Source organism: Argopecten irradians, unplaced genomic scaffold (assembly GCF_041381155.1).
Source record: "Argopecten irradians isolate NY unplaced genomic scaffold, Ai_NY scaffold_0300, whole genome shotgun sequence".
Classification (NCBI taxonomy): Eukaryota; Metazoa; Mollusca; class Bivalvia; order Pectinida; family Pectinidae; genus Argopecten; species Argopecten irradians.
The window spans coordinates 43,878-63,578 of record NW_027187767.1 but is presented as its reverse complement, the minus strand read 5'-3'; the positions used below and the strand labels follow the sequence as shown (position 1 = coordinate 63,578).

The 19,701-nt window shown below is 36.8% G+C and overlaps 1 protein-coding gene and 1 long non-coding RNA gene across 2 annotated transcripts; both read left to right on the top strand.

Moving 5' to 3' along the window:
- Window positions 1-30: 30 nt before the first annotated feature.
- On the top strand, window positions 31-2,192 carry LOC138312383 (uncharacterized). Its single transcript, XM_069253276.1, has 2 exons — window positions 31-1,030; window positions 1,062-2,192. The coding sequence occupies exons 1-2, from the start codon at window positions 596-598 to the stop codon at window positions 2,190-2,192; spliced, it is 1,566 nt and encodes a 521-aa protein (XP_069109377.1). The 5' UTR covers window positions 31-595.
- Window positions 2,193-16,206: 14,014 nt separating this feature from the next.
- LOC138312381 (uncharacterized) lies at window positions 16,207-19,277 on the top strand. The gene is made up of 3 exons (XR_011206938.1): window positions 16,207-16,256; window positions 16,394-16,499; window positions 19,127-19,277. It is a non-coding gene; the product is annotated as an uncharacterized lncRNA (long non-coding RNA).
- The last annotated feature ends 424 nt before the right edge of the window (window positions 19,278-19,701 follow it).

Below are 19,701 nucleotides of genomic sequence, written 5' to 3'. Positions count from 1 at the left end.
ATTCTTACCCTGCTGTTACTGAAAATGACATTGAAGCTAACGACGTCCAGTCTTCTTTGGATATTGGAGTGGATTCTTACCCTGCTGTTACTGAAAATGACATTGAAGCTAACGACGTCCAGTCTTCTTTGGATATTGGAGTGGATTCTTACCCTGCTGTTACTGAAAATGACATTGAAGCTAACGACGTCCAGTCTTCTTTGGATATTGGAGTGGATTCTTACCCTGCAGTTACTGAAAATGACATTGAAGCTAACGACGTCCAGTCTTCTTTGGATATTGGAGTGGATTCTTACCCTGCTGTTACTGAAAATGACATTGAAGCTAACGACGTCCAGTCTTCTTTGGACATTGGAGTGGATTCTTACCCTGCAGTTACTGAAAATGACATTGAAGCTAACGACGTCCAGTCTTCTTTGGATATTGGAGTGGATTCTTACCCTGCTGTTACTGAAAATGATATTGAAGCTAAACGACGCCCAGTCCTCTTTGGATAAATCAAGAGTAGCAAAAACACTAAAGAAAAAACCATATCGCCCCTGCTTCTTTTGTGGAATATCACAGTCCAAATTGAGTCTGCATTTGAAAAGAAAGCATGCTGAAGAAGACCGTGTCAAACATGCATTGTCATTGCCAAAAGCTTTACAACAGAGGGCATTTAACAAGATTAAGAAAAGATGGGATTTTCAAGGCAAATCAATTGATCATGGCTGACAAAACTTTAACAGATGCAAGACGAGAGCAACAATATCACAAAGAACGGAGGCAAGGAAGTAAAGCCATTTTAATTTGTTCATTGTGTAAAGGATTTTATGACTCAAATAGCATTTATAAACACAAGGCTAAATGTTCAGAAGCTGAAAGAACAACAGCACCACCAGCATCACTTACTATGTCCATGATTGAAGACTATGATGAATCGGATGAGTTCAAATTACAGATACTGGCAAAATTTAGACAAGATACAATTGGAAACCTCTGTAAAAAGGATGGATTTATAAAGCTTCTAGGCCGGCAGAATTTTCAAAAGGTTTTTGGTAAGAAAAGAGAAATCATCTGAAATAAGAGAAAAAATAATGAGTGATATGAGGCGTTATGGGGCGCTATTTCTGGAATTCAAATCAATAGCAGAGACACATAAAGAAAGCATCAATTCAAGTGCAGATATGCTGACAAGAGGGCATTTTAAGTATCTCCAGGAAGCCATTGATAATATCACGAAGCTTGATGATGGCACCATAAAATCTGGACTTAAAACAGGCATTGGATATCTTCTGAAGCGGGCAGCTAAAGTTTTAAAGGGGCATTTCTTATTAAATCAGGATGATGCAGCAGCGGCTGAAGTTGATAACTTTATGACACTGTTATCATTTTTCTGGCAGTCAACTTTCGGTGATGCAGAATATGCCAATGTAAAAGCGCGCCAGCTTGATTTAAGGAGACCAAAACATTTACCAGAGAACAAAGAAATAGAAAAGCTACGAACTCATATTCTAACTGGTGTACGGACACTTTTGGATCCTTACAAGATGTTGTCTAAGCATGATTTTAAGACATTGCGGGACTTGTTAGTTTGTCGTCTTACATTATTCAATGCCAGGAGAGGGGGAGAGCCAAGTCGACTACTTTTGCGAGAATGGGAAGATGCGGAAAAAGAAGAGTGGATACCTCGCAGTGCAGTTGAATGTATCGTAGATCCATTGGAGAAGCAACTTGTTGGTAAATTTAAAATTGCGTATCAGAGTGGAAAAAATATATCACAGATGGTACCTCTTTTGATTCCTATTGATTGTATGGAGGGATTGCGTGTACTGGCTGATACAAATATCCGGAAAAGTTTGGGCATTGATGAAAAGAATGAGTTCTTATTTCCAAATATGCAAAATTCAGCTGAACATATAAAGGGATGGCATGCTGTACAAAGTGTTTGTAGCATGGCTGGGATCCAGACCATGATAACAGCGACTGCAATGAGACACAGAGCCGCAACCATATATGCATCCCTTGATGTACCTGAAAGTGAAAGACAAGCTTTCTACAGACACATGGGCCACTCTGAAGAAATCAATAAGCACGTCTATCAGTGTCCATTAGCAATTCAGGAGATTACAAAAGTTGGCGGGTTCCTTGACAAGATTGATACACAATCTGGTAAATTATTATCAAAATATAAACTGTACAGAGTATATTAATAGATATATATATTGAGCTATCAATGAAATTAACATAATCAGATAAAACAGGGTTAAATGTGTTACTTATGATTATATATATAATACAAAATGTATTTCCACAGGAAGTGTTTGTAGCCTTACAAAAATGAAAATGTACATATGATTAATATCAATTTGAACTTTGGACGTTGAATATGTATATACATATGTAGTTAATCTATTCACGACAAGAAGCAGCCAATGCCTCTAATTATCATAAAAAATTAATGATGCTATTGTGATCCTTTGCAACTTTAATACTTTCATTTTATTCACATTCAAGCATGTGCTCAAAATACACAAAAAGAAAGTACCCAACGGCGGACCAGTACATTGTCATTACAGAATCACAGTAGACCTGAGGTAAGTGTCGGTTTTTATTTGTATAAAGCGTTAGAATTAACATTGAAAAGTGAAACAAAAGGAAATGTGCATACATGTAGTTTGAAAGGAAAACAATAATTATAGCAATTGAAAATGAAAAATAAATATTCACAATTTATGTTTCCTCTTCAGGATCTGTCCAAAACAAAGTGTACCCAACATGATGATATTAGAAAACAACAACTGAATTGCAGCACCAAAGGTAAATAAGTAAAGGACTGTGTATGGTTTGAATGGACCCTTTTTCACTACTGTATAGAATGGCTATTAAATTGTCTTGAAAATATCATTAATTGTCTTGCATTAAAACCTCATTCAAATTCCATGAAAAACATGTATGAATAAGAACATTAATTGTTTCTTAATCTTTTCACAACAGATCATCTTTAATGCTATTAAAAATGAAAAACGAAAAATAACTTAATGAGGTTTTAATGATTTGATTGATGATATTTTAAAGTAAATTAAAAGTTAATTAAAAAATTGTATAGTATTAATTTTTTTTTTAATGTTTTCATCACTGGTTTAACAATAATTAAAATCATTAAAATTAATGAAATCAGTGCATGATTAAGAACATTAAAATGATTAATGGTAATGAAAAAACGAATTAAAATTTTAATAGCTATGTACGCCTTAATTAATTCCTTATTAATCAATTGTTGTTGAAAAATAGCCCACCATCTGCTGATGGTGAGCTAAAAATGCATACCTATAATAGGTGATTAAAACATCTTAGAGATACCAGTTTTGCAGCTGTTACTTTCATTATAAACAAAATAATTAATATTTGCCTCAAATAAACTAATAGTTATAAAACATTATAAAACATATTGACAAGAATTCAATATTTTTTCTTTGACAAACACATAAAATAAAAACCACATGCATTTTAGGAACACCTTAGAAATTATATTTGTGTGCCCTATTTCATGTTGATAAAGAATTGTAAACACATTTAAAATCTACTGAAAGTGTTCATCTGTACCTTAAGATATTCAGGAATGAGATCATCTTTTCACCAGTTCTCAAAACTTACATTTTAAGAAGAATGAATTTTCCCCTCCAACACTTCAACAGACACTGCAGCCATTTTGGATTTTGTCTGTTTTGGCGGGAAAATTGAAGTCACATGACTTCCTATTTTGATTAATGGCCATTAAAAAATATTTAATGGTATCAAATATATATTTCATGACACACGTAGAGAAATAATGGCCAATAATTATACTAGGTAGATTGTCATCCAAAGCTAATGGTTATTAACTTACATCAAATATTTCAAAAAATCATTAATGATAATTAAAATGCCAATTAATGATCTTGAAATTCAAAGACTACAAAAAGTAATGATCATCAAATTGTTGAACTCTTTGAAGCATAATTTTCATGGCCTTGAAAACTTATTTTAATGAGAAATAAGTTGTTCTTAATGAGCATTAAAATTAGTTTTAATGATTTTTAATGGAATAACTGCAGCTCATTAAATTAAGAAAAACATGATTTAATGAGCAGTTTTAATGAAAAAATCAATGATTAATGAGAATTTAATAGGATCTTGAATACATTTTAATCAAAATTTTATGCAGTAGTGTTTGATGGGGCTGACCTACCCAAGGGCCAAAGGATCAAAAGGGGTCAATTTGGCTATTTCCATATAAACAACTTCTTCTCTGCAACTAAGCATGGGAGACCACTCATAATGCAATGGTAACATCTTTATAGGGTGGGGATTCAAAACTGTACAAATGATGGGGCTGAATCCCCCCCCCCTCCTCCCCCCCTCATTACAATTAAATTAGAGACGACCTAAATATGTGAAATCCAACAATCCAACAATTTAAATACTTAATGAGAATTTTGAAAATTTGATAGATTAGGGGGTCAAAAAGGGCCCAAACCATGCATAGTCCTTTAACAAATAATGTACAAATAACCAAAATATGAAAAATGTAATATGTTTCCCCATTATTATTACTTTCTTATAACAAGAACATCACTAATCAATGCGGTTTACAGCGATGAAAGTGACTGGTATGATAAATAATATTCAACTATATGTATAAAGGTCACAGTGCACTACAAAAATATCTTACATCAATGAGAAATCTTGGATGTAAAGAAGATGCTGAGGTAAATTTTGCAAAATTAGGACACTTTGTCCTACTAGGCCTAATATTAGCTTATCTGACATGAGGATAAACTATGATATTTATTATGGTGAACCAAAGAAAATATAGCACAATCACTTACGAAACCGATATGTTCATTCAATTGTTCTTCCATATTTATGTCACAGCAACCAAAACAGTATCGAGAAAGAAGGCAGTAAAACAACGGGGGAAAAAAGCAGTTCAGCTAAAACAGTCGGTAAGTCCTATCACTTTATTTCTATTCAATTACAATATTATATGTTCCTATAACAAATAGGGGATGGTTACTGGATTCAGGATCGATGTCAAGAGGGTATCCCTATACAATGAAGATCGATGTACGTAATCTTTATCCGCTGCAAACATTTTAGTAGCTATCATAATGGTAATTAACCATGCTGCACCATAACCAAATAGGAATTTTTCTATCTACTAAAGATATTGTCCAAGTTCAATGGAAATTGATGAAAAGCATTACTAATGTATATGATTACATCTGGAGACAGCTTTAAAGGGATCAGTAACCATGATGATGAACTGGAGGCCTCTGGTTGGACGAAAATGATACATTTTCTGATTTCAATGAAAATAGTTATATATAGGAATAAAGGATACAAAACAATAATCAGAATCTTAATTGAAGAGTTTTTCGTGTCGCAACGTACATAATCATTTCTGGGCAGGCTAAGCGGGGTCAAGTTTACTACAGTGTATAATAAAAAATATATTTTGAGCAGTAATAGATTCCATATTGACTAAAACTTCAAATACCTTTCCAACTACATTAATGTAGTTCTAGATATGGCAAACTCGTAAAATTGAATACTTGTGTGGATGGTAAGGTCTTAAGGTCCTTTACAAAAATGTATGGGTCTCTCATTTCCATTGTAGGTATTATAAGGGGTTTGCTTGCAGATATTTGCATACTTTCTGATTACATTTGTATTATTTATGTGTCTGTACTGCATGTTGCAATGCGAAGCGTCATGAATAGCCAATATCTCTTATTCCGGTTAAGTGTATGGTTTTGAATAAAGATTTACAGTAGATAAACTAAATAATGCAAAATAATTTTGATAGGATGTAAAGCAGTATAAACCTAAACCGAACAATTTTTATAACTTTCTTTAATTTTGTAATTTAAGATTCTTAGACATCCAACCTCTTCTGATGACAGTGATGACCCGGAGATTAGTTTTCACAATGGTAAGCATTTAATTTTTTTTGTCTTTGAAAGAGATACAAGGAAATACTTTCATTAAATTGCAAAGGACTATGTATATTTTTGGCCCCAAAATCCATTAACTTTCAAACAGTTATTTAGTGATGGGATTGTTGTGTTTGAAATATTTAGTACATACCTAATTTAATTGCAAAATTAGAAATCTACTATTACAATTAAATGAGGGATGCACTATAAATATGTAAAATTCAGCAATTTAGATACTAAATAACAATTTTGAAATTTCGACAGATTTGATGGCCATAAAGGGCTCAAACTCTACATAGTACTTAAAATAATTTCAATTTGTTGCTGAGGATTTTTCTCTGTCTTGAAACTAAATCCAACTTCTGATTGGTCGATATTCCGTAAGTCCGTCCGTCTGTCAACATTTCATTTAAAACGCTACTAGTCATAGAGTTCCGCATGGATTCTAACCAAATTTGGTCAGAAACATCCTTTGGGGAAAGGGAACAGAGTTTTTATAAAATTTTGGCTCTGACCCTCCCCCCCCCCCCCCCCCCCAGGTGCATGAGAGGTTGGGCCCAATATTGAAAATAGAGGGAAATCAATTAAATTGCTACTGGTCCTATAGTTCTACATTGATTCTAAGCAAATTTGGCAAGAAACATGCTCTGGGAAAGAGGAACAGACTTTTGGGTGTGCCTGACCCCCTGGGGCCCAATTTGGCAATTAAAGGTAAATTATTTCAATCGTTACTATTTATTAAGTTCTGTATGGATTATAACCAAATTTTGCCAGAAACTTCCTCTGGGAAGGGGAACATAATTAATATAAATTTTGGCTCTGATCCCCTAGCTCTGGAGCAGAATGAGTTTGGCCCAATAGGGAAATTAGAGGTAAATATTTAAATTCCTTCAGAAAGAAACCAATGAACCTGTATTCAGAACATTACTTGGCATTACAAACCAGGTGAGGGATACAGGCCCTCTGGGCCTCTTGTTAACTTTTAAACTATGATATTTATTATGGTGAACCAAAAAGAATATAGCACAATCACTTATGAAACCGATATGTTCATTCAATTGTTCTTCCATATTTATGTCACAGCAACCAAAACAGTATCGAGAAAGAAGGCAGTAAAACAACGGGGGAAAAAAGCAGTTCAGCTAAAACAGTCGGTAAGTCCTATCACTTTATTTCTATTCAATTACAATATTATATGTTCCTATAACAAATAGGGGATGGTTACTGGATTCAGGATCGATGTCAAGAGGGTATCCCTATACAATGAAGATCGATGTACGTAATCTTTATCCGCTGCAAACATTTTAGTAGCTATCATAATGTTATAATTAACCATGCTGCACCATAACCAAATAGGAATTTTTCTATCTACTAAAGATATTGTCCAAGTTCAATGGAAATTGATGAAAAGCATTACTAATGTATATGATTACATCTGGAGACAGCTTTAAAGGGATCGGTAACCATGATAATGAACTGGAGGCCTTCTGGTTGGACGAAAATGATACATTTTCTGATTTCAATGAAAATAGTTATATATAGGAATAAAGGATACAAAACAATAATCAGAATCTTAATTGAGAGTTTTTCGTGTCGCAAGGTACATAATCGTTTCTGGGCAGGCTAAGCGGGGTCAAGTTTACTACAGTGTATAATAAAAAATATATTTTGAGCAGTAATAGATTCCATATTGACTAAAACTTCAAATACCTTTCCAACCTACATTAATGTAGTTCTAGATATGGCAAACTCGTAAAATTGAATACTTGTGTGGATGGTAAGGTCTTAAGGTCCTTTACAAAAATGTATGGGTCTCTCATTTCCATTGTAGGTATTATAAGGGGTTTGCTTGCAGATATTTGCATACTTTCTGATTACATTTGTATTATTTATGTGTCTGTACTGCATGTTGCAATGCGAAGCGTCATGAATAGCCAATATCTCTTATTCCAGTTAAGTGTATGGTTTTGAATAAAGATTTACAGTAGATAAACTAAATAATGCAAAATAATTTTGATAGGATGTAAAGCAGTATAAACCTAAACCGAACAATTTTTTATAACTTTCTTTAATTTTGTAATTTAAGATTCTTAGACATCCAACCTCTTCTGATGACAGTGATGACCTGGAGATTAGTTTTCACAATGGTAAGCATTTAATTTTTTTTGTCTTTGAAAGAGATACAAGGAAATACTTTCATTAAATTGCAATGGACTATGTATATTTTTGGCCCCAAAATCCATTAACTTTCAAACAGTTATTTAGTGATGGGATTGTTAGCTCACCTGGCCCGAAGGGCCGGTGAGCTTATGTCATGGCGCGGCGTCCGTCGTCCGTCGTCCGTCGTCCGTCCCGTCCGTCCGTCCGTCCGTTACGTCCGTCCGTCTGTCCCGTCAACATTTCCTTTAAATTGCTACTAGTCATAGAGTTCTGCATGGATTGTAACCAAATTTGGCCACAAACATCCTTGGGGGAAGGGGAACAGAACTTGTATAAATTTGGCTCTGACACCCCGGGGGCAGGAGGGGCGGGGCCCAATAGGGGAAATATAGGTAAATCCTTTAAATCGCTACTTGTCATAGAGTTCTACATGGATTGTAACCAAATTTGGCCACAAACATCCTTGGGGGAAGGGGAACAGAACTTGTATAAATTTTGGCTCTGACACCCCGGGGGCAGGAGGGGCGGGGCCCAATAGGGGAAATATAGGTAAATCCTTTAAATCGCTACTTGTCATAGAGTTTTGAATGGAATGTAACAAAATTTGGCCACAAACATCCTTGGGGGAAGGGGAACAGAACTTGTATAAATTTTGGCTCTGACCCCCCGGGGGCAGGAGGGGCGGGGCCCAATAGGGGAAATAGAGGTAAATCCTTTAAATCGCTACTAGTCATAGAGTTCTTCATGGATTGTAACTAAATTTTGCCACAAACATCCTTGGGGGAAGGGGAAACAGAACTTGTATAAATTTTGGCTCTGACCCCCCGGGGACAGGAGGGGCGGGGCCCAATAGGGGAAATAGAGGTAAATCCTTTAAATCGCTACTTGTCATAGAGTTCTACATGGATTGTAACCAAATTTGGCCAGACACATCCTTTGGGGGTAAGGGGAACAGAACTTTATAAAATTTTGGCTCTGACCCCCCGGGGGCAGGAGGGGCGGGGCCCAATAGGGGAAAATAGAGGTAAATCCTTTAAATCGCTACTAGTCATAGAGTTCTACATGGATTGTAACTAAATTTTGCCACAAAACATCCTTGGGGGAAGGGGAACAGAACTTGTATAAATATTTGCTCTGACACCTCGGGGGCAGGAGGGGCGGGGCCCAATAGGGGAAATATATGGTAAATCCTTTAAATCGCTACTTGTCATAGAGTTCTACATGGAATGTAACAAAATTTGGCCACAAACATCCTTGGGGAAGGGGAACAGAACTTGTATAAATTTTGGCTCTGACACCCGGGGCAGGAGGGGCGGGGGCCCAATAGGGAAATATAGGTAAATCCTTTAAATCGCTACTAGTCATAGAGTTCTACATGGATTGTAACTAAATTTGGCCACAAAACATCCTTGGGGGGGAAGGGGAACAGAACTTGTATAAATTTTGGCTCTGATCTCCCTGAGGGCAGGAGGGGCGGGGCCCAAAAGGGGAAATAGAGGTAAAATCCTTTAAATCGCTACTTGTCATAGAGTTCTACATGGATTGTAACCCAAATTTGGCCACAAACATCCTTTGGGGAAGGGGAACAGAACTTGTATAAATTTTGGCTCTGACCCCCGGGGGCAGGAGGGGCGGGCCCAATAGGGGATATTAGAGGTAAATCCTATAAATTGCTACTAGTCGTAGAGTTCTGCATGGATTGTAACCAAATTTGGCCAGAAACATCCTGTGGGGAAGGGGAACAGAACTTGTATAAATTTTTTGGCTCTGGCCCCCCGGGGGCTGGAGGGGTGGGCCCAATAGGGGAAATAGAGGTAAATCCTTTAAATTCGCTACTAGTCATAGAGTTTTGCATGGAATGTAACCAAATTTGGCCAGAAATATCCTAGGTGGGAGAATAAGAAACTGAGTTTTGTATAAATTTTGGCTCTGGTCCCCCGGGGCAGGAGGGGCGGGGCCCAATAGGGGAATTATAGGTAAATTCTATAAATTGCTACTTAATTGTCCTAGAGTTTTGTATGGTTTGTAACTAAATTTGGCCCACAAACATCCTTGGGGTTAGGAGAACAGAACTTGTATAAAATTTTGGCTCTGACCCTCAGGGGGCAGGAGGGGCGGGGCCCAATAGGGGAAATAGAGGTAAAATTCTATCAATCGCTACTTGTCCTAGAGTTCTGCATGGATTGTAACCAAATTTGGCCAGAAACATCCTTGGCGGAAGGGGAACAGAACTATGTATAAATTTTGGCTCTGGGCCCCCCGGGGGCTGGGGGGGGTGGGGCCCAATAGGGGAAATAGAGGTAAATCCTTTAATTCGCTACTAGTCATAGAGTTTTGCATGGAATGTAACCAAATTTGGCCAGAAAAATATCCTTGGGAGAATAAGAACTGAGTTTTGTATAAATTTTGGCTCTGGTCCCCGGGGCAGGAGGGGCGGGGGCCCAAATAGGGGAATTATAGGTAAATTCTATAAATTGCTACTTAATTGTCCTAGAGTTTTGTATGGATTGTAACTAAATTTGGCCACAAACATCCTTGGGGTTAGGAGAACAGAACTTGTATAAATTTTGGCTCTGACCCTCAGGGGCAGGAGGGGCGGGGCCCAATAGGGGAAATAGAGGTAAATTCTATCAATCGCTACTTGTCCTAGAGTTCTGCATGGATTGTAACCAAATTTGGCCACAAACATCCTTGGGGGAAGAGGAACAGAACTTGTATAAATTTTTGCTCTGATCCCCTGGGGGTAGGAGAGGTGGGGCCCAATAGGGGAAATAGAGGTAAATCCTTTAAATCGCTATTTCTCATAGAGTTCTGCATGGATTGTAACCAAATTTGGCCAGAAACATCCTTTGTGGAAGGGGAACAGAACTTGTATAAATTTTGGCTCTGACCCCCAGGGGGCATGAGGGGTGGGGCCCAATAGGAGATTTAGAGGTTAATATTAAAATTCCTTCAGAAAAGAAACAATTGAACCTGTATTCAGAAAATTATTTGGCATTACAAACCAGGTGAGCGATACAGGCCCTCTGGGCCTCTTGTTGTGTTTGAAATATTTAGTACATACCTAATTTAATTGCAAAATTAGAAATCTACTATTACAATTAAATGAGGGATGCACTATAAATATGTAAAATTCAACAATTTAGATACTAAATAACAATTTTGAAATTTCGACAGATTTGAGGGCCATAAAGGGCTCAAACTCTACATAGTACTTAAAATAATTTCAATTTGTTGCTGAAGATTTTTCTCTGTCTTGAAAAACTAAATCCAACTTCTGATTGGTCGATATTCCGTATGTCCGTCCGTCTGTCAACATTTCATTTAAAAACGCTACTAGTCATAGAGTTCCGCATGGATTCTAACCAAATTGGTCAGAAACATCCTTTGGGGAAAGGGAACAGAGTTTTTATAAATTTTGGCTCTGACCCTTCCCTCCCCCCCCCCCCCCAGGTGCATGAGAGGTTGGGCCCAATATGGAAAATAGAGGTAAATCAATTAAATTGCTACTGGTCCTATAGTTCTACATTGATTCTAAGCAAATTTGGTAAGAAACATGCTCTGGGAAAGAGGAACAGACTTTTGGATGTGCCTGACCCCCTGGGGCCCAATTTTGGCAATTAAAGGTAAATTATTTCAATCGTTACTATTTATTAAGTTCTGTATGGATTATAACCAAATTTTGCCAGAAACTTCCTCTGGGGAAGGGGAACATAATTAATATAAATTTTGGCTCTGATCCCCTAGCTCTGGAGCAGAATGAGTTTGGCCCAATAGGGAAATTAGAGGTAAATATTTAAATTCCTTCAGAAAGAAACCAATGAACCTGTATTCAGAACATCACTTGGCATTACAAACCAGGTGAGCGATACAGGCCCTCTGGGCCTCTTGTTTAACTTTTAAACTATATATTTATTATGGTGAACCAAAGAATATATAGCAATTCACTTATGAAAACCGATATGTTCATTCAATTGTTTTCATATTTAAATGTTCACAAACCAAACAGTATCGAGAAGAAGGCAGTAAAACAACGGTGGAAAAAGGCAGTTCAAGTCTAAAACAGTTCGGTAAGTATATTCTATCAAAGGTCAATGGTATTCCTATCATTTATTTCAATACAAATACGTCTACATAAACTTCAAAGTGTGAACGATCAAAGAATCATACATGTGTACCACACATCATTTCAAATCGACAGCTAAAACAATCACTATGCTGAGATGTACACATGTTTTGATTAACTGATGGGTAAACAGGCTGACATGTCATAGAGTTCTGCATGGATTGTAACCAAATTTGGCCACAAACCATCCTTTTGGGAGGGGAAACAGAACTTGTATAAATTTTGGGCTCTGACCCCCCAGGGGGCAGGAGAGGCGGGGCCCAATAGGGGAAATAGAGGTAAATTCTTTAAATCACTACTTGTCCTAGGGTTCTGCATGGATTGTAACCAATTTGGCCACAAAACATCCTTTGGGAAGTGGAACAGAACTTGTATAAATTTTGGCTCTGATCCCCCAGGGGCAGGAGGGGTGGGGCCCCAATAGGGGAAATAGAGGTGTAATCCTTTAAATCGCTACTTGTCCTAGAGTTTTCTGCATGGATTGTAACCAAATTTGGCCACAAACATCCTTGAGGGAGGGGGAACAGAACTTGTATAAAATTTTGGCTCTGGCCCCTCGGGGGCAGGAGGGGCGGGGCCCAATAGAGGATAATAGAGTTAAATCCTTTAAATCGCTTCTCGTCATAGAGTTCTGAATGGAATGTTACCAAATTAGGCCACAAACATCCTGGGGGGAAAGGGAACAGAACTTGTATAAATTTTGGCTCTGATACCCCAGGGGCAGGAGGGGCGTGGCCCCAAAGGGGAAATAGAGGTAAATCCTTTAAATTGCTACTAGTCATAGAGTTCTACATGGATTGTAACCAAATTTTGGCCAAAAACATCCTTGGGGGAAGGGGAACAGAACTTGTATAGATTTTGGCTCTCTGGCCCCCTGGGGGCAGGAGGGGTGGCGCCCAATAGGGGAAATAGTGTTAAATCCTTTAAATCGCTTCTAGTCATAGAGTTCTGAATGGAATGTAACCAAATTTGGCCACAAACATCCTGGGGAGAAGGGGAACAGAACTTGTATAAATTTTGGCTCTGGTCCCCCGGGGGCAGGAGGGGCAGGGCCCAATAGGGGAAATAGAGGTAAATCCTTTAAATCACTACTAGTCATAGAGTTCTACATGGATTGTAACCAAATTTGGCCACAAACATCCTTGGGGGTAGGAGAGGAGAACTTGCATAAATTTTGGCTCTGACCTCCGGGGGCAGGAGGGGTGGGGCCCAATAGGGGAAATAGAAGTAAATCCATTAAATCGCTACTAGTCATAGAGTTCTACATGGATTGTAATCAAATTTGTCCACAAACATCTTGGGGGAAGGGGAACAGAACTTGTATAAATTTTGGCTCTGACCCCCCGGGGGCAGGAGGGGCAGGGCCCAAGAGGGAAAATAGGAGAAAGATCCTTTAAAATCGCTACTAGTCATAGATTTCTGCATGGATTGTAACCAAATTTGGCCACAAATATCCTTGGGGGAAGGGGAACAGAACTTGTATAAATTTTGGCTCTGATCCCCCAGGGGCAGGAGGAGGTGGGGGCCCAATAGGGGAATTAGAGGTTAATATTAAAATTCCTTCAGAAAAGAAACAATGAACCTGTATTCAGAACATTACTTGGCATTATAAACCAGGTGAGTGATACAGGCCCTCTGGGCCTCTTGTTCAGAAAGTACTGAAGGGATCATTCTCAATTTCATATGTAGGTTCCCCTAGTTGTGCATATTGCATTTTGGGACCGATTGGTAAAGAAGATGGCCGCCAGGCAGCCATAATTTATTTGATTATTTAAAGTTTAATTTGTTATTCAGCTATTTCTCAGAGAGAACTGAAGGGATCATTCTCAAATCTAATAAGTCGTGATATTGCTCAGATGTGATATATGACTTTTCATAGTATTTAGTGTGCATGGAAACAAATTAATAAGAGAGAACTTATATTAAAAATGTTTTGTATCAACAATTTCTCAGAAAGTACTAAAGGGATCATTTTCAAATTTAATATGTAGGTTTCTCTATTGAGGGCGCTTTGTTTTGTGCATATGCGTTTAGGATAGAACGGTAAACAAGATGGTCATAACCTGTCAACCATCTTTGGATTTTTTAGCCCAAACATCATCAGATTGTGGGCTTTTCAAATCACCTTTCGTCCATGGTCTGTCGTCTGTCTGTCCGTTAACAATTCTAAGTCAAAAAAATGTCACTGACTGGGCCGCCATCTTTCGGTTTTGATAGTTAAAGTTTTTAACCGCTATTTCCCGGATATGAATACTGAAGGAATCTTTCTCAAATTCTATATGTAGGTTGACCTAGGACCCTAGCTGTGCATATTGGCATTTTTTAGACCGATCAGTCAATAAGATTGCCCACCTGAGACAGCCATCTTTTATTTTGATAGTTAAGGATTGTTATCGCTATTTCTCAGAAAGCATTGAAGGGATCGTTCTCAAATTCCATATATAGGTTTTCCCTAGGGCTTTAGTTGTGCATATTGCCTTTTTGGACCAATCGGTAAACAAGATGGCCACAAGGCAGCCATCTTGGATTTGATTGCTAAAGTTTGTTAATCGCTATTTCTCTAGAAAGGTACTGAAGGTGGTTTATCGCTATTTGTTAGAAAGTGTGCTGATTCCTTTTATAAGGGACATTTTCAAATTTCATATTGTATGGTTTTCCCTTAGTTTGTGCTTATTCGATTTTGGAATATGAACGTTCAAACAAGGATGACCACCAGGCAGCCCATTTTGGATTTTGGATAGTTTACAGATTGTCTCTCGCTATTTCTTCAAGATGCTGAAGGGATCATTCTCAAATTTCCGTATGTAGGTTACCCTAGGGCAGTATGTTATGCATATTGCCGTTTTATAGGCTCAACTCAGTTAACAAGATGGCGGCCAGGCAGCCATCATTGGATTTGTGGTAGTTTTAAAAGTATTGACATTGATTGAATAACTGCGGACAAAGGGTTAACACAACAAACATTTGTCCATTATGTTATCAGGTTCCCCAAAGACCCTAGTTATGCATATTGCATTTTGGGATTTGATCGGTAAACAAGATGGCTACCAGGCAGCCATGTTGGATTTTAATTGTTAAAGTTTGATTATCGCATATTTCTCAGAATTACTGAAGGATTGTTCTCAAAAATTTACGGAGTTATTGCCCTTTGCAATTATAATTATTGAATCTTTGTGAACATGATAACTTGGAGTAAATATGATCGAGAGCTTAATGAAACTTTGGATATAGACTTTGCATATAGACTAACATTAGAAATATCTAAACAAGTTTTGAAAAAAAAAAGCTTCATTCGACTCTTGACATTTTTGCGTAGTTATTACCCTTTGCAATAATAATTATTCAACATTGTGAACAAGTAATGTAAGTAAATATGCACCAAGCTTAATGAAAATTTGTATGTAGACCTATCATGCACTGTCATATTGGCATGAAGGGCAAACAACTAACTTTGTATGAAATGACCTTGACCTTCATTCTAGGTCACAAGAATAAAAAATGCTACAATCACTATTTCGTTGTGTTGTGATTGTAAACAAACCCATTTCAATCGGCCAAATTATATAATTTTACAAAGTGAACATGCATCTGATACTTAATTATTTTCATCTTTAATATAATTTTTTCATTACATTTTATATATCTTTTTAACACTTTTACAGTGAATTTTTTGTTTATGTATAACTTTACAAAATGGTGAGTAAAACTTTTTTCGATTAAAAATGTTTTTCACACAATATGAATCACAACGTAAATAATGTAAAAACATTGTCAGATTTTTGTTTCCATCCACAGTATAAGTAGCAATGCACTTTCATTTTCAGTTTCACAATCTTCAGTGGTTAGTTCCTCAGAATGCGATGACAGTGATAATGATAAAGACTGGCGTCCTCATATTCAGTGAAAATGATGATGAAAGTAGTGAAGATAACAATACAGAAGAAACACTGTAGACACTTTTTCCAAAATCAGGATATAAATCTCACTTAGCTCCAAGCAAATCAAAAAAGGTGAATATAGAATTTTTTTATTTTTTGTGCATTCATATTGAAGTTTTTGAAATTGCTAACAATTAATACTAAACAATGTTTTGCATTAAATCAAGAAATTGTAAAACATTTTAATTTGCTTTGTTGTTCTTTTCTAGGTTTCCGTTTTCGATGGACAGAAGAAGTAACAAGAAAGACTTTAAAATACTTCTCCGACATTGTTGCGGACACATTCATCCTATGATAGGAAAGGTCCACTACCAGGTAAGCTTCGCATGTCATTTTGTGTTTTTAAGCACACCTAGCCAGAAGGGCCAGTGAGCATTATGTCATGGCGCGCTTCCGTCATTCATCAACATTTCATTTAAATCGCTACTATTCATAGAGTTCTGCATGGATTGTAACCAAAACATGGCCGGAAATATCCTTGGGGGAAGGAAATCAGAGTATGTTATAAATTTTGGCTCTGACACCTGGGGGTGAAGCCCATCAGGGAAATAGAGGTAATTCCTTTAAATTGCTAATAGTCAAAGAGTTCTGCATGGATTGTAACCAAACTTGGCCAGAAACATCCTCTGGGGAACACTTCTGCATGATATACATGTACCCTTAAATCACCCTTAAATTGAGTACTTAATTTTCTCTTAAATTGTCTTTAATTTGTCATTAATTTTGTCTTACATTTGTCTTAATTATGCTCTTAATATTGATACATCAAGGATCCTTAAATTCGACTTAACCTTTAAAAGTTTTTTTAAAGATCTGAATTAAATCCAAGTTTGCTGCAACAGCTGACATCTTGAACTTCCTCTCATGTTCTACCAGTGTGTGATTTAGCTGAAAACTTGCAGGATCATGACATGAATCTCCAGTATTGCCAACTCACCCGATTTCCCCAGTTTGACTGGTTTTTGAGACATTTTAGAATGCATAACCCGATTGATCCCGTTTTCAGCACCAAAGTGTCAAAAAGCTCACAAAAATGACGTCGGATCAAGCCATTAGTGTAATTTTAATTACATCTCAGGGCTTAAGACTCATATCAGGCCCTTGTATAATGCAGGTAGCTATGTTTGTGTTTACACAAACTAATCTATTCAGTCATACATCACGATGTCTTTGATCGTTTTTAGCCAGAGCCAGCTAGCAAACTTAGACATGGCTAATTGATACTGTTCAAATATCAGAAATAATCTCTTCAAAATTCTTCAAAAGGCACAAACACTTGTGATTTCAGACAAAGACTTATTCATGATCACATGAATAAAATAGTCAGCATGAACGGTATCCTGTTGCAGTAGGCAGGCAAGCCAATCACAATGGCCACCATTTTTTGTTCAGTCAAGGATTATAATGAGAACCGGGACTTGTGTAAAACAAAAAAATCCAGATTTTAATTAAATATTATTTTAAAGTGAACAGTCGGGCGCAAGGATGGCTATATAAAGTCAGTAAAAATGGTGTGAATGTATCCAGTATAATTTCTTATGAAATGGAAAAAATAAAATCTGTCGTCAAAATCTGTCTGCGTACGAAGAAATTAATTTAAAGTATGGGAATTCTAAAACGTCCCTCCCCGCTCACTATGTCGTGGTTACATTTCCACACAGCCTCACTTTCCGATGCTTTTACAACTTTTCTTTACTTTAATGGGTCAGAACTGGGAAACTAAGCAGAAACTTGACCATCGTATTTAATATATGAGAACTTTTGGAAGGCCAATGAACGCATTTAGACTGATATTTCTTTGCCCGACTATTCACTTATAAGATTTTTTATTCCCATAATATTTTTATTATTTATCAGATAATTAATTATATTATTAACAAAAAAACATCATAAATATATTGAAAAACAATATGAAAATAATAAATCTATGCATATTTAAGGCTTAAAAAAGTGTTAAAAACTTACACTAAAATGTTGTTTTGCATATGACCCTTGTATTATAACCCTTTCACATCAACACCGTATTTTCAAGGTGTATCGACCCACCCATTATTACCGTCATCAGAAGTTTGTGCAATACTTGACTCACTTTTTTATCCCAAATTGAAGGTGGCTACCAGTGACCCCATATATGATTTAATTTAACTATTGCAACGGAAATCATATAATGACTGATTTAAGTGCCCCTAGGCCTCTTGTGTAACACCAAACATCCAAAAATGCAATAGTTAACTTTTAACTCCAAAATGCGATTTATTGTATGGTTTTTAAGCTCACCTGGCCCAAAGGACCGGTGAGCTAACTGTCATAGGTGCCCAGCGGTCCCGACGCCCTACTTCCCCCAGGGCCGCATTCCTACCGTTTTTAAGATTTTAAACCAAATTTGATCCTCATAAATCATCCTTGGGGTTTAACAGAATTCATATAGAAATTTTTGGTCTATTGTGACCCCATGTGAGCAGAAAGAGTGGGGCCCAATAGGGGAATTAGAGTAAATATTCAAATTCCTTCAGAAAAGAAACAATGAACCTGTATTCAGCAACATTACTAGGCATTACAAACCAGGTGAGCGATACAGGCCCTCTGGGCCCCTTGTTCAAGAGGATTCTAGAAACCGTTATCTAGAAATAAAAGAAAACAATGTGATTAATAGCATAATTAAGTTGATATAGCCCCTTACACAGATAGCAATTTTAGGTATCCTTTAATTCAATAAAATATGGTTATGGTATTATTTGCTTATACTATAGATATCACTTCTAACACAACAGTCCTCAGAAATTAAGCTAACTGTTTATATAGGAAAGTAATGGATAGGTGACATTTGGATATGTTCATCTTGCAACTCAACACAATTTTAATGGTACATAGAACAAAGTGTCAGTAATATTGTGCTGAAACGTTTTACATACAAGATAACATACAATAGTATTTTCCCATAGGAAAGGCAGCTGTATTGGAATTTCTGCGGAAGCATCCCAACATTTTTGACAAGGAAAAAGTTTGGATCGACAGACAGGTGTTGCTGATACGAACGAAGTTGTTCAATGAACGAAACAAAATACGGGAGCTGACAAAAAAGAGGTTGGATACACTTTTTAAGGTAATAAGACACACACAGCATATTTAGAATAATATAATATTTTTAAGTATTTTCCCTGAATTGTTAACCTCAATAAAGGGAATAGTTGTAATCCATTTAGATTGGTTATTGTCCTACAGTTTTGTGATTTGGATTATATTAGCTAAGTTTGTGCCTAAAAAATCCATGAATTGAATGTTAAAAGGAGAACCTTCAAATACAGACCCTGTATTAACATGGTCCAATAGAGCAAAAAACAAAATCCGTATATTCAATGTACTATAATAGAGTAAGTACCTATGCCAAAGGCATTCAAGACCCATTCATTGCAAACAGGATCAGAAGTAATATGCAACAGCATAATATAACAAAGAAAAGATAATCAAAACGTTTTATCGAATCAATTTTTCCAGGTAAAGATTAGAGCAGAAGGAC